This window comes from Anoplophora glabripennis, unplaced genomic scaffold (genome assembly GCF_000390285.2).
Source record: "Anoplophora glabripennis isolate ALB-LARVAE unplaced genomic scaffold, Agla_2.0 scaffold213, whole genome shotgun sequence".
Classification (NCBI taxonomy): domain Eukaryota; kingdom Metazoa; phylum Arthropoda; class Insecta; order Coleoptera; family Cerambycidae; genus Anoplophora; species Anoplophora glabripennis.
Window position 1 is genome coordinate 555,856 of NW_019416344.1, and position 14,540 is coordinate 570,395.

Genomic DNA, 14,540 nt, shown 5'->3' on the forward strand with positions numbered 1-14,540 from the left:
CGAAGAATAGTTTCAATTTTTGCAACTTGAATACCCTATCTCCAAAACAAGCATTTTTCAATAAAACTACTTTATTTGTGCTACCCCCTCCTATCCCTATTAATTTACTTATAATATTGGTTTGCAATGCATAATACTCACTTTAAAAAGGATAACCAGATTTTCTAAAAATTTTATCTAAACATTTCATCTGATGCTCTTTGAAGCCAAAACATCTAGATTTGTTTAAAAGCAACTTTAAAGATAAGCATTTAATTAATAATAATGTAGAAAAGAACTACTCTGCTGACTAAAGCTCCTTAATTTTGACCGTGGAATCTATTGGTGATCTTTCTAGATTCTAATCCATTTCAACAAATATATTTTGTTCATATAGTTTTCTGATTAAAAGATTTACTAAAAAGATGATATTGGCAAAATATTCTATATAGGCCAAAATATTAGTGTAGAGGTCATTTTTTACCTCAATTCCTGCCAGATAACATAAATGCGACTCAACTTATCACACTCACAACTTATTCAAAAAAATTTGGGAATAGATGCGGCATGAGAAATGGAGTCGATATCGTAAAAAAAAATTGTTGTGAAATCCTTATACAGAGTGACCCATTTGAAAGCGGGCCACCCTCATAACATTTTTATTTATGGAGCGATTTTGACGAAATTTTTTTTGAAATGTAGAGGGGGGAAAAGTGTATTTTGGGGCCAAGCCCCGTCCAGTTCTTTTTTAAACTAAGGCCTACTAGATCACATTCAGAGGCTGAAAAATCCAGAATCCATATTAGCGATATTTTTAGAAAAAATCTACGTACGCCACTGGATTCGGCGTCCCCTGAAATGGATCTGTACCAAATTTCATGAAAAAATATTCAACATTAACGATTCTGCAGTTAAATTTCTGTCAAATTGTTTATTATTCATAAAGAAACTTTTTATCTAGTAACCCATGCGATAGACATCATTATACCAAAATACAATGAAACAGACAGAAAAATGAACGAGAAATTAACATATAATTTACAAAAAATACAATAAAATAAAATTAACACACATGAATTAAATTAAATTCTGGAATTTTCAACTAAATCTTCATTTAATTGAATGCATTTATTGTATTGTTTTTGAATGTGTGCCGTAACATTAGACAATTGATGTGTTGTAATTTCAGTGCATGCCTATCTTCTTCTTTCGCGCAGTTCTTCTGCATTCATTGGACGAGTGTAGTAAAGTTTTTCTTTAATGAACCCCCATAAAAAAAATCTAGGAGAGGCAACATTTACAAAAATATTCATTCAATTAAATGGAGATTTAGTTAAAAAATCCAGAATTTAATTTAATTGCACTGAAATTACAACACATCAATTGTCTAATGTTATGGCACACATTCAAAAACAATACAATAAATGCATTCAATTAAATGAAGATTTAGTTGAAAATTCCAGAATTTAATTTAATTCATGTGTGTTAATTTTATTTTATTGTATTTTTTGTAAATTATATGTTAATTTCTCGTTCATTTTTCTGTCTGTTTCATTGTATTTTGGTATAATGATGTCTATTAAACGTGTTATTAAATATTTGCTGTGATTGATTTATTATCGCATGGGTTACTAGATAAAAAGTTTCTTTATGTATAATAAACAATTTGACAGCAATTTAGCCGCAGAATCGTTAATGTTGAATATTTTTTCATGAATTTTGTTCCGGTTCCTTTTCGGGGGCGGTGGATTCCGTTGGGTTCGGCGGTTTTTTTTTAAAAAATCGCTAATATGGATTCTGGATTTTTCAACCTCTGAATGTGATCTAGTAGGCCTTAGTTTAAAAAAGAACTGGACGGCGCTTGGTCCCAAAATACACTTTTCCCCCCCTCTACATTTAAAAAAAAATTTCGTCAAAATCGCTCCATAAATAAAAATGTTATGAGGGTGGCCCGCTTTCAAATGGGTAACTCTGTAGTTTCCGAGAAAAAAATTATTGAAATTGTAGTACTTTCAAGCATTACATCGCTAGACAACTGTAGTCTCAGCGTCATTCGCAATACGCATAGAGAGCACGTGGCCTCAGCGACTCCGAATACAGAAATCCGATTTTACAATCGTCGTTGTGATAGTGTTTACAATAGTTTTCTAGTAGTTAGTGTCATAAATGGCTTGCATGTATAGCAACTCGGAGTCGATGGATATCGTTTTAATATATGGTAATATATGAAGAATATTGTGAGAAAATGTTATTTTGATATTCCAAGAACTGTAAAAGTTATGGACGATTTACCGAGAACCTGATGAGCGACCAAGTTCCCAAGAGCGTCAATTCTTTACCAAACTTCAAACACAATAATCTCAAAACAGACAGTTTCCAAAATATTCGGAAAGCGGCTCAACCGATTGCTTCCAAAATTTGACACATATTTTCAAACAGGGTTTCTACTTCAGAACGTAGGATTTTTTTTAAATATTATAGAGAAATAGATAGCAGAAAAGGTAGGAGGAAATGCTGATCGGCTTTACGAGATCAAAGAGGTGGAACAGGTGCATACCGTCAAAGTCAAAACTCACAACGCGACACGTAAAGGGAGAATTCAGCAAAGGCAGTTAGAGATCACTGCAGAAGATGCTGCCAGTGCTGCAAAGGGCCTACTCTATGATCCAGGAATCGCAGGTTAACAGTATAGTAAAAAAAAGGTTTCTGATAAAATTTCTCCAAGTTTGGAATATGAAGAATATCGTGTGTAAATTTTATCTCGATATTCCTAGAACTGTAAAAGTTATGGACGATTTACCGAGAACCTGACGAGCGACCAAGTTCCCAAGAGTGTCACTTCTTTACCAAACTTCAATCATGATAAACTCAAAATAGACAGTTTCCAAAATATTCGGAAAACGGCTTGACCGATTGCTTCCAAAATTTGACATATATTTTCGAGCAGGGTTTCTACTTCGGAACGTAGGATTTTTTTTAAATTTTATAGAGAAATAGATAGCAGAAAAGGTAGGAAGAAATGCTGATCGGCTTTACGAGATCAAAGAGGTGGAACAGGTGCATACCATCAAAGTCAAAAGTCACAACGCGACACGTGAAGGGAGAATACAACGAAGGCACTCATGGATTGCTGCAGAAGATGCTGCCAGTGCTGCGAAGGACCTACTCTATGGTTCAGGAATCGCAGATTAAGTATAATAAAAAAAAGGTTTCTAAAAAAACTCCAAGTTTGGAATATGAAGAATATCGTGCGTAAATGTTATTTTGAAATTCCGAGAACTGTAAAAGTGATGAGCAATTTACCAAGAAGCTAACGAGTGATCAAGTTCCCAAGAGTGTCAATTCTTTGCCAAACTGCAAACACGATAATCTCAAAACTTACTATTCAGACAGTTTCCAAAATATTTGGAAACCGACTTGACCGATTGCTTCCAAAATTTGACACAGTATTTTCGAACAGGTTTTCTACTTCGGAACGTAGGATTTTTTTCACTTAATTATTTTTTTAGCAAGCTAAAAAAGTCGAAATTTAAGGTTGAAAAATGAATGTAAAATTCAATCGGCCGCCATATCATTTTTTTTTAATCCTACATGCATGTTACATTTTGAGAATCATTTTGAAATTTTTGTATCAGATCAACCGACTGCATGTAATCTTGGGAACCGTAGACCACGCAAGCGAGGTACATTTTTACGCTGACCATGACAGCAACAGTCGTAAGAAATTTATCAGCATACCTCAACGTGTATATTTTCAAATAAAACAAACCTGTATAGAATCAAACAGATAGTTTTTGAGATAATTCCTAAAATTCATCGATTTTTTTCACTGTCTACTCAGATGTTCCCCCTTAGAAATCAAGCTCAAGAATGTCATTAGTTCTTTTTCTATCTCTTCTCAAAAACAACTTTAAAAAAACTGATTGCTTATGCGTGCATATTTAATGTTAAAAGCAATTTTAATTTCAACAGGGTGAAATTATTGGAAAAAACAGCATTCGAGTTGGACTGGAAGAAACAAAGAGGGAAAATAACACTCGATTAATACAAAAATCAAAAAGATATAATTTGTGAACCTCAAATATATACATAAATGTCAAAAATATACACATTTCATCACAAAATACTGTTCAAAATTCGTAGAACGAATAACTATAACACACTACCCTTAGAATATACATTTGTCTTAAGTAATTTTCAACAAGGAAATTAAAATATTTGTACGCAGTTGGCACAGAAGACACAGGAAATATCACATTCCAGTCATATAAAAAAATAAACTTTTATTATAGTAATAATAATACACAAGTATTACTGGGGATGTTTAAAACTTAAATTTAAATGTATAAATAAAAATATGAAAAACAAAGGAAGGCTGAAAAAAATATGATATAAGTTAAAAATGGCAGGATATTCTTGGTCAATTTTAACGACCTAAAAACAGACGTATAATGTTTACATTTTATTTAGCACATCACTTTCTGAACCCGAATCCAAATTAGCTTTGGCTTTGCGCAACACCTGACTGGTTTTATGGATTTGTTTGCAAATTGTCTTTTCCACTTGCTTCTTTCGTTGATTGGCTAAATTCAGCTGGTTTGCAGTCTCTTCTAAAGCTCTCCTCATTCGCAATAACTTCCTTTTGAGTTCTCCGTTTTCACGAGCTATTTCCAGAGTTTTCTGACAACAATGTTCACTTCCTGCAAAATGAAAGATAGCTACTTACACATTTTTTTAAAATATTCACAGGATAGGAAATGAAAATTTATTATTTCTACTTTTATTCCCAATAAGAAAAATTTCTCAAAAACTATCAAGTTACTTTCTTATATACAGTGTTAGTTCATTAAGAACCAGGGACAGCCCTCTAAAATTTTCTGGGAGTACTTATAATTTTTATTTTTTCAAGAATGTACTCCTGTTTCAACGCCACTGGAAAGAATTTTTGGACTGGACCTTTTTTTTAGCGTGATTTAGACTTTGAGATATTAACAACTGAAAATCAGTTTCCTGACAAACTCAGCTACGATATACGAGAAAGGGATGGAGCTAGGGAAATATCTGTTTGAACTTTTTCCTTTAAAATGAACGTATCTAATTATTCTACGGAATGAATCAAATTTACAATAGACATACATACAAATATTTTTACAGAGTAGCTACAAATTCGCATATCAATAAAGCTTCCAAATTGTCAAATAAACTTAATTCATGCACCTTAGATACATTAATTTTGAAGAAAAGATTTCAAAGAAGCACTTCTTTAACTCCATCCATTTTGCATATATCATGGTTGAGAATTACGGGATCACTTTATTTTCGACTATTAAAATCCTGAAAACAGTTAAAAGTATTAAAAAAATTATTAAATAGAAAGGATTTTGTGCATCGTATTGTCATGAAAATTGGATACACAATGATAATCCTAACCGTAGAAATCTTGGGGTTTGCCTGGTCAAGCATCAACATTAACGGCAAGACCGATATTCATGGTTTGAAGCTCATGCTCTGTATTTGGTGGGACTAGCTTAGTGTTGTGTACTATGAGCTACTGCAACCAAATTAAATTATCACTGGTGAACGCTACCGTATAATGAAGGAAAAATGGCTGCAATTCGAGCAAAGGCATGGTAACGTAATTTTTCATCATTATGCTCGGACCACATATTACTTATGGTCAAAAAATACTTAAAAACACTGAAATGGGATGTTTTACCCCACCCACCATATTCATAAGATATTGCTCCATCGGATTACTACTTGTTCCGATCCATGGAATACGGCCTGCTAAGCAGCGCTTCCAATCTTATGAAGATATGAAAAATGGGATCAATTGATGGGTAGCATCAAAAAAGACGAGTTGTTCTTTCGACTCGCAATCTGTATGCTGCCAGAAAGATGGGAAAAAGTAGTGGCTTGCGATGGACAATACTTTGAGAAATAATAATGTATTCAAATTTTCACAATAAAGCCTCGAATTTACAAAAAAATCCCTCAAAATTAATTCACAGTCCTAGTAATTTAAATCTTCTGGGCAAGTGGCGTTTCTCATGTTTTAATTAAGAGTAACTTGAAAGTAGCCAACGATGCAACAATTGCTCAAGAGATGGTTTGAATAATAAATTAGTTGTGCATTTAGAAAAATCGTATTAAATTTTTCAGTTTTCAAAGTATTTAATCCATGAAGAAGGGAGAATAAGTTACAATTTTGGAACACTGTATACAAAAATTTATTCTAAAAATGATAATATGCATAGGGTGTCTTATAATTAATGTCCAATAATTTACCACTTGATTCTATTGCCAAAAATAAGAATATTTTTTCATATAAACATGGGTCGAGAAATGCTTCCTAAGAGAGCTACGCCACCCCTAAATGGGACCTCAAAAAATTCTTTTTTTAATATATCCGCAGTGGGTTGAATGAATTTTGACACCATAAACACTCATTAAAAGTTGAAATAGATCATATTTTTCATAAATTTTGATCAGGGGTGTCTCAATTGGGGGGGGGCCGGCTAAAATTTGCCCCAATTTTTTGCTTGTCGAAATTTTCGAATTCAGAGGTCAACCTAGACCTTCATTTTCTCTACAAAAAAGGTACTCTTATTTCTTTCTATAAAATGCTCCATTTCTGAGAAAATCGGATTTAAGTGTGACTTAAAAAAGCACACTTTGGAAAGTGTTATGACATATTTAAACCGATTTTTCTCCAAAACGGATTACTTTTTCGATATAAAACATTACCATTTTTAATAGAAAACTTAGATGTCAAATTTTACCGTTTAAATTTGAAAACAGCGACAAATTTGGGGCAAATTTTATAACGGGCGTCCCTAAAAAAGTTTTCTGCTAAAAGTAGAAAATCATAATAACTTGTATATAATGTGTAGAAAATTTCTATTATATGTTCATTTGACCAACAACATATTTTAATTATTTATGTCTTCAAAAATTTTATTATATGGATGATAAATTTCGTTTTCAAAAGGTCTCCAAAATGCCGTGTTGTAATAATATTAGTAAACCAAATATCCCTCTTATTTTTCCCTTTCCCAATTGTAATATGAATGATTAATAGAAGGGTGCCTATAATAAATTAAAATTATCTGAATCACACCAAATTCCGCATTCCCGCACTGCACTGCTAGGCGACTAGTCGACAACTGAATTTTGACAACGCAGTGGACCAGAGAAACAGTGCGCATTGCTCTTTGCCCGCACGCTCATTCTTCAACTGAGCGTATACATTTCTACCACCTACACTTTTCGTTCGACCAAATCTGTATATAGGTATGGCTATATAAATGTGGGAACAAGTTTTTCAAATATTTTAATGTCGAGTTGCTGCTTAGCGACCGAGCCTGGTACATACCTTGAAGATATTGGTTCTTCAATTATCTTCGAAAAAACTATACATGTACCCGTTTTAGCTATTCAAGAAAATTTTTTTGAATTTTATTAATGTATGTAATGAAATGCTTAGATCCGTTTTTCTCGGAAATGTAGTATTTTATCGAAAGAAATAAAGAGTACCTATTTTTGTAGAAGAAATGAGGGTCTATCATATATGTATTGGCATCTGAAATTGAAAATTTCGACAAGCAAAAAAATTGGGACAAATTTTAGCCGACGACCCCCCCAGTTGAGACGCCCGACTCAAATTTTCAAAAAATTTTGTGATGATCTATTTTGAATTTTAATGAGCATTCACGATGTCAAAATTCATAATTTTCCTTCAACCCATTTCGGAAATATTGAAAAAAAAAATGAATTTAATGAGACCCCATTTAGGGGGGCGTAGCTCCCTTAGGAAGCATTTTTCTACCCATGTTTATATGAAAAAACATTCTTATTTTTGGCAATAGAATCAAGTGATAAATTATTGGACACTAATTATGAGACACCCTGTATATAAGACTGACACACTTACCACAGGTAACATTGTCTACTTGATTTTCTCCATCCAGCAGGTTGCTCATAGACTCCGTCAGCTCAATGGTCTGCAGCAGAGGCCTTGGGATATTAGCGGCTGTCTCCAAACTGGAAAATCTTCCGTGATCACTCTCGATACCTAAGTCTGGTGAAGAATTAGCTTCATGTCTTTCCATATCCACCGGCTGATGATCTTGCATTAAGGGACGGTTAAAACTGATATTTTCTTCAGAACTGTAGTTTTGATCAGAAAATTGTCTTTTAAAGGGCACTACGTGTATATGTTTGTTCCCAATCATAGGCACAGTTACGTTGAAATCACCACGACCAGCTTGGAATCTCACCAACCTATTGTGTAATTCCGCATTCATGGATTCCAACTCACTTATTTTCATTTCAAGTTTGGATTTTTGTTTTTGAAGCATCGATATTTGTTGCTGATAGTTTTCATTGACATTAGTAAATTCCGTTTGAATATCACTAAACTGTTGTTTCATTTCTGATTCTTTCATATTGAATTTACTTAGTTCTTGTTCAAGTAAAGTTTTCTCGTTGGCTAATTTGGTTTTCTCCAAGACTGCTTCAGAGTACTGGAGAGTTGTATTATCTAGATCTTTGCGTAACGAATTGATTTTGTCCTGATATTCATGTGTACGGTTTCTTATTTCATTCTCTTTCTCTTTGTAGCATTCAATTGTCTCTTCGTACGATTTAACAATTCTTTTCACATCATCTAATTCCACGACCAACTTTTCGACCTCGAGAAGTTTTTTCTCTACCTCAATTTTTCTTATGAAGTCTTTCGAATATTCCTCTACTATTTGATCTAGTTTTCTTTCTGCTTTTTCTTCCACCTCCTTCAGCTTCTTAGAGAACTGTTCTTCGGCATCTTTAAGTTTAATAATCGCAAGTTGCTCGTACTCTGCTCTTAAGTTTCCCTCAAGCTGGCACATCTCTTGTTGCATCTGTTTCAATTTAGATTCTGCAGACTTTATTACATTTCTGGCATTCGCAACTTCCTTTTCGTAATCTTGAGCCATTCTAGAAGCTTCCTCCCTTTCTACTTCAAGTTGATTTATCTTATTCTGTGTTTCTTTATCTTTTGTAGCGGCAGATTCTTCTAAGTTTCGTTTAGCTTTACTTAATTCTTCAATAGTTTGTTGAAGGTGCTTAATTTGATTCTCGGCTTCATTTCTACTTGTCTGCGCTTCTAGCAGTTTATTTTCTGTTTCAGCAAGCTTCTGTTCCAAATCCTCTAGATTTCTTTTGTTAGCATTATTGCTTTCAAGAAATTTTGTTTGTGTATTCAGAAGTTCTGCAGTTTTTGTTTTCAACTTATCTTCCAATTCATAAATTCGTTGGTGGAGTTCAACGACAACCTGGCGCTTTTCTGGCCAATTCTTTTTTGTTGGTGTACAACTGCTGCCAGATTCTTCTTCAGTCGATTCATTTATATCTTCCTTAGTTTGCCTTATGGTTATAGGTAAAGTATGACTTAGTCCTATTCTAGCACGAGAAACAACTCTGTCGGGCTCTGACCAAGCTTCCGATTCAGACTGACATTCACTTTGATACTTAAGAGTTGTAGAGGTTGTATTACATTTGTTCGGTGTTGTAAATAGTTTGGAAACATCCTTAAAACCAATATATTTGTTGTATGTTTCATCATCGTCAGTTTCAGTAGTTTTATCACTGACCTCTCTGTTATTCAAAATGTTTAATCTATTTAATTCATTGTCTCTCAATTGCAGTTCAGATTTTAGATTAATAATTTGTTCCCTCAAGGCCGATATTACTTGTTCATTGTTTGGCCCTGAGTTTTTATTCTGTTTGTATAAGTGGCTTTGATATGTTAAAGTTACATTGGCAGGTATAATGCTAAGAACTGCTTGAGGCTCATCTTCTTCCTGAGGTAGATGGTCCAGTGTTAAGTCGTTGAAAACAGACCCATTCAACAGTGTGGTTATATTTGACAATTGGGCCAGACTTTGGTCAGGATTGATCATCATACTCATAGTAAAGGACCTGGATAAATCTAAACTGTTGTCGATAATTTCACGTAGTCTCCGGTTCTTCTGCAATCCTAGGAATCCAAGTACAGACTTCTGTTTAAGTAATGAATCCAAAAAGATCGCTAATTCCTCAAGACGACCGCTTAATATTGAACAGACTTCATTGGATTCCTGCCTAAGTTTTTCACACTTCTCGATGTCGGTCTTCAACTCCTGATTTTGAGCATGTAATTTTTCAATCACCTCAGTTTGAACATACAGTTCTTCAGATTTTTCTTTAAAATAATTTCTTTCTTCTTTGCACAGCTTCAACTGCTCCTGAAGCGTTCTGATATGTTGAATGTTTTTCGAGGGAGAAGATAAGTCTTTGCCATCAAATGATTCCTCTGTAGGAATGTTAACATCCAAACCCAATTCAGATATTTTCTCCTTCAGAAGCTTCAGCTGTATCTCTTTCTCTGATAAATCTTTTCTCAGCTTCAACACCTCTGATGAATTAGCTTGTTTATTGTGTAACTTTTCAATTTCCTTGTTTTTATCCCACAACTCTTTATTGACGATCTCCTGAAGATAGCACGTGCATTTTTTCAGTTCCACACTGAGCTTTTCTATCTCTTTGTCTTTCTCTTCAATTTCGTGTCTGTAAAAACTGCTATGTTTCTCGGAACCACTATCTCCCTTTTCAAGTAGTACTTTGTCACTGTTATTATTAGTGTTATCTTTCTGTACTGATAATAATTCAAATTCCAAGTCGACTATTCTGTTTTCCTTGTCTTCCAAACTGGTCAGTATTTCTTCATACTGCTGGCGAATTTTTTGCATTTGGACATCTTTTTCATTTAGAGTCGCTACCAGTATCTAAAAATTTATACGGATTTTTATAGACTTAAAAAATGTGTACCTTTATAAATATGAATATCTCTTAGTAATTACCTCAATTTTGGCTTCCAATTCGACGGTAAGAGCCTTGTAATGCTCTGCAATTTCAAGATCTTCAAGATGTGATTCCTCCATTGAGTTCTATCAACAGGAACATAAGGACAATTAAAACGTTGACAAAGCATAATGAAGGAGTCTTCTAATAACACCGTCTACATGAAATTTCAAAGAAAATGATAAATTTACAAATGAATCATGACAAATATTGACTCCTCCATCTAATCTATCAGACAAACTTTAAAATAAAAAACCAATACAAAATTTGCATCTTTTATTACATGTAAAATCAACATTACAATAGACTTTTATAAAAATCTGTGAAGTTGCCTATTAATGGGACGTTGAGAAAGTTCCCGCTGTTTTCCAACAAATGGCGTTACCAAAACTGCAAGCATGTAGTTTAAGATGGTAACACATCTATAAAGAAGTACTATAAACAAGCTTGAAATTCAGTGTATGTTATTTCGCAGAAGTATAAACTACTTTCATTTCATATTGTTAAACATGTTGGATTTCATGCCAAAAAAAAGAGTATTTGTGGGGAATTTTACTGCACTACTTTATTCAAAAGAAATGTGCAGCTGGCGGAGCAGACAGAATTCTTGTTGAAACTTATAGCGACCATGCTCTATCAGAAACATCATACAAAGAATGATTTAGTTTAGATACTTCAAAAATAATTATTTTGATGTTGAAGATAAAGAACGCTCCGGCGCACTGAAACTGGAGGCATTACTTCATGAAAACTCATGTCAGATGCTAACTGAACCTGCAGAATAATAAGGAGTTGATCATACAACAGTTATGAAATGTTTTAAAGCATTAAGAATGATTCAATAGCAAGGGCATTGGGTGCCGTATGAGCTGAAGACGAGAGACATCGAACGGTGTCTTTGCATGTGTGAACAGCTGCTTCAGAAAGGTTTTTTTGCATCGTATCGAACTGGAAAAATGGATATCCTATTATAATCCTAAACATAGAAAATCGTGAGGCAAGCCCGGACATACGTCAACATTATCGGCAATGCCAAATACCCATGGTTCCAAGCTTCTACTCTGTATTTGGTGGGATGAGCGAGGTGTAGTTTATTATGAGCTACTCAAACTGAATGAAAATATCACGGGAGATCACTATCGACTAAATTGAAGCGTTTGAGCCGAACATTGAAGGAAAAAAGGCCGCTGTACGAGCAGAGACACGACAAATGATTTTGCAGCATAGGAACGCTAGGCCATGTGTTGCAATACCAGTAAAAACCTATTTGAAAGTGCTTAAATGACAAATCCTACCCCCACCCACCATATTCACTAGATATTTCTCCTTCCGATTATCACTTGTTCCGATCGATGGCATATGGCATGGCTGAGCAGCACTTCCATTCTTATGAGGATGCCAAAAAATGGGTCAACTCTTGGATAGTCTCAAAAGACATCATTTTTCCGACTTGGAAATAAAATGGAAAGGTGGGAAAAAATAGTGGCTAACGATGAACAATACAGTCAGTAATATGTTTTTACTAATTTTTTTTACATAAAGCAATAGTTTTTATGGAAAAACAGAGAGAACTTATTCAACATCCCATTATTAAGGAAGATTATTACAAATTTTGCGATGGTTTTCGTGCCAGTCCAGTTTTGCTGCCACTCATAATATCTTAAATTTTATGTACACTAAACATTAGGTTAATTTGCAACACACTCCAGCTTACACAAAAAGCGGTTAAATAATTTAAAAAATTAGCCAAGATTAATGATTCTCTAAATTATTTTATATGAAAGGGAAATAAACACATTTTTAACAAATCTATAAATTATAAATCCTGGTTATTCATCAATATTAAAGTGCTATAAAACAACGTAATACATACATCACATTTTTAATAACTAATAGCATATTATCACACCATTTAATGTAACACCTAAATTAGTAACACTGGTAATAAAGAAGAATGTGACCTATGGAAAATTAATTCTAAAAAAATGGCAGTTGCTGAAAATTAAAGTGGTCATATTTTGGTAATGAAGTGTGGGACACATACCGCTTTTCAAGAAATGATTTCTGGGCTTAGAAACAAATAGAAACTTAAAATAAATTTTTTTATAATCAACTGATATATGAAACAGGTGTTTTCTTATTTTTCACAAAATTTTCATTTTTCTTAAAACCTTCTTTGAGATCTCAGGGGAGACTGCACCTATTTTTATTTCACAAATTTTGTTTGAAAGGTTTTCGATATTAAAGTTCTTTATAGAAATCATCTCTTAAAAATTGTTATGGGTCCCACGTTTCATTATCAAAACATGACCACATTAATTTTTACCAACCGCCACTGTTCTAATAAATGTTAACTCAAAAAAAAATAATTATAATGCAAATTTTAGGAGTTAAAGCAGCAACCAAGCCATTAGTTTTCTTAGGATCGGTTAGACTAACCTACTTTTCGTAATATTTAATCCTTATTTGTAAGATGCTTAAAATTTTTAATACATTTGTATGTACATGTTATGCAGATTACTTTTATTCTATAAATACGATAATGCTTCTTAAATGGGTACAAAGATTGAAGATACTGGAATAATAAAAATTAAACAAACTGGTTTTACCTTTTTGAAGGAACATATGCAAGATGAAAACATAATTTAAATAAAATACATTTTTAATTTGAGGAATTCTCTGCTTAATCTGGCACAAGAATAAGAACACAAAGTTGTGAAGCAGTGCAACAGCAAAGTCTGACTGAACTATGCTAGAGGCTAAGCTAAAAATATATCAGTCACATGTAAACATATATATACTCTAAAATAACATTTTCCTTTCCTTATTCACTTCAACACATTTAAATACGATATGTTCATCTTTATTCAAAGCGGAAGCTTTAATAGGTCTATCACCCCAAATTGTTGGTGTAAAAATTGAGGAATTTTGTTTAAAGGAAGAGAGAGACGGTGTGTAACACAAGTTATTTTGTAAGCAAAATAGGTCAAACCTGATAGATATAGTTGTATATTTTAAAATGTCATATTTATAGGAATTATGATTTCTGTAATATACTGTGAAAATAGATGGATGAAACACAAATACAGGAATAGTATTTTATTTTTAGAAAAAAAGAAGTGTTGACAAAGAAGAAATAGTTGCCACACGAGAATAAATACACAAAATATTGGTAAATAATTGCATTCTATTATTTTAGATAACATAAAAACATATTTCTAATGATCGAAAACCGGTTCAAAGGAAATGTAAATTTTAAAGACACTTTACATAACATTGTTACTTTTTTTATAAGGGTTATAATTTAGAAATCTTCAATGAAGATAGGTTTTTTAATCACTTATATCTGCATGCTGTCAAAGCTTTAAAGTACCGAGACAGTTTTTAATTCTTTTTTTTTTTTTAATGAACCACCCAAATATGAATATAATTTACACATTCAGGAATAGCCAGATCGTGGATTCTCAAAGAGGTGACAATAACTGTTTGTGTGGGAGGGATAACTGTGACAGACATATTGTATCTTATCGTTGTGTCGTGTTTATTTAAAAGTTCTGTCGTGTAATTACTGAAGCAAATTGTAAGCGTCGCTAATAGTAGGGACTAAAAATAAAATTGCTCTGATTTTTATAAAGTTCTAAAAAGAACTTTATCAACTATTTATATTTAATAGATCATTT

General features: G+C 33.1%; 1 protein-coding gene across 4 annotated transcripts in view; it reads right to left on the bottom strand.

The window, feature by feature from the left end:
• Positions 1-4,054: 4,054 nt before the first annotated feature.
• Positions 4,055-14,540, bottom strand: part of LOC108907876 (centrosomin) — an 82,884-nt gene continuing 72,398 nt past the window's right edge. For all 4 annotated transcript variants that reach the window (XM_018711702.1, XM_018711704.1, XM_018711701.1 and 1 more), the window contains 3 exons: positions 10,860-10,946; positions 7,913-10,784; positions 4,055-4,679 (listed from right to left, as the gene is read on the bottom strand). In XM_018711702.1, the coding sequence (XP_018567218.1) occupies positions 4,435-4,679; positions 7,913-10,784; positions 10,860-10,946 (3,204 nt within the window). In that variant the 3' untranslated portion in view covers positions 4,055-4,434. The remainder of the gene's footprint in view (positions 4,680-7,912; positions 10,785-10,859; positions 10,947-14,540) is intronic.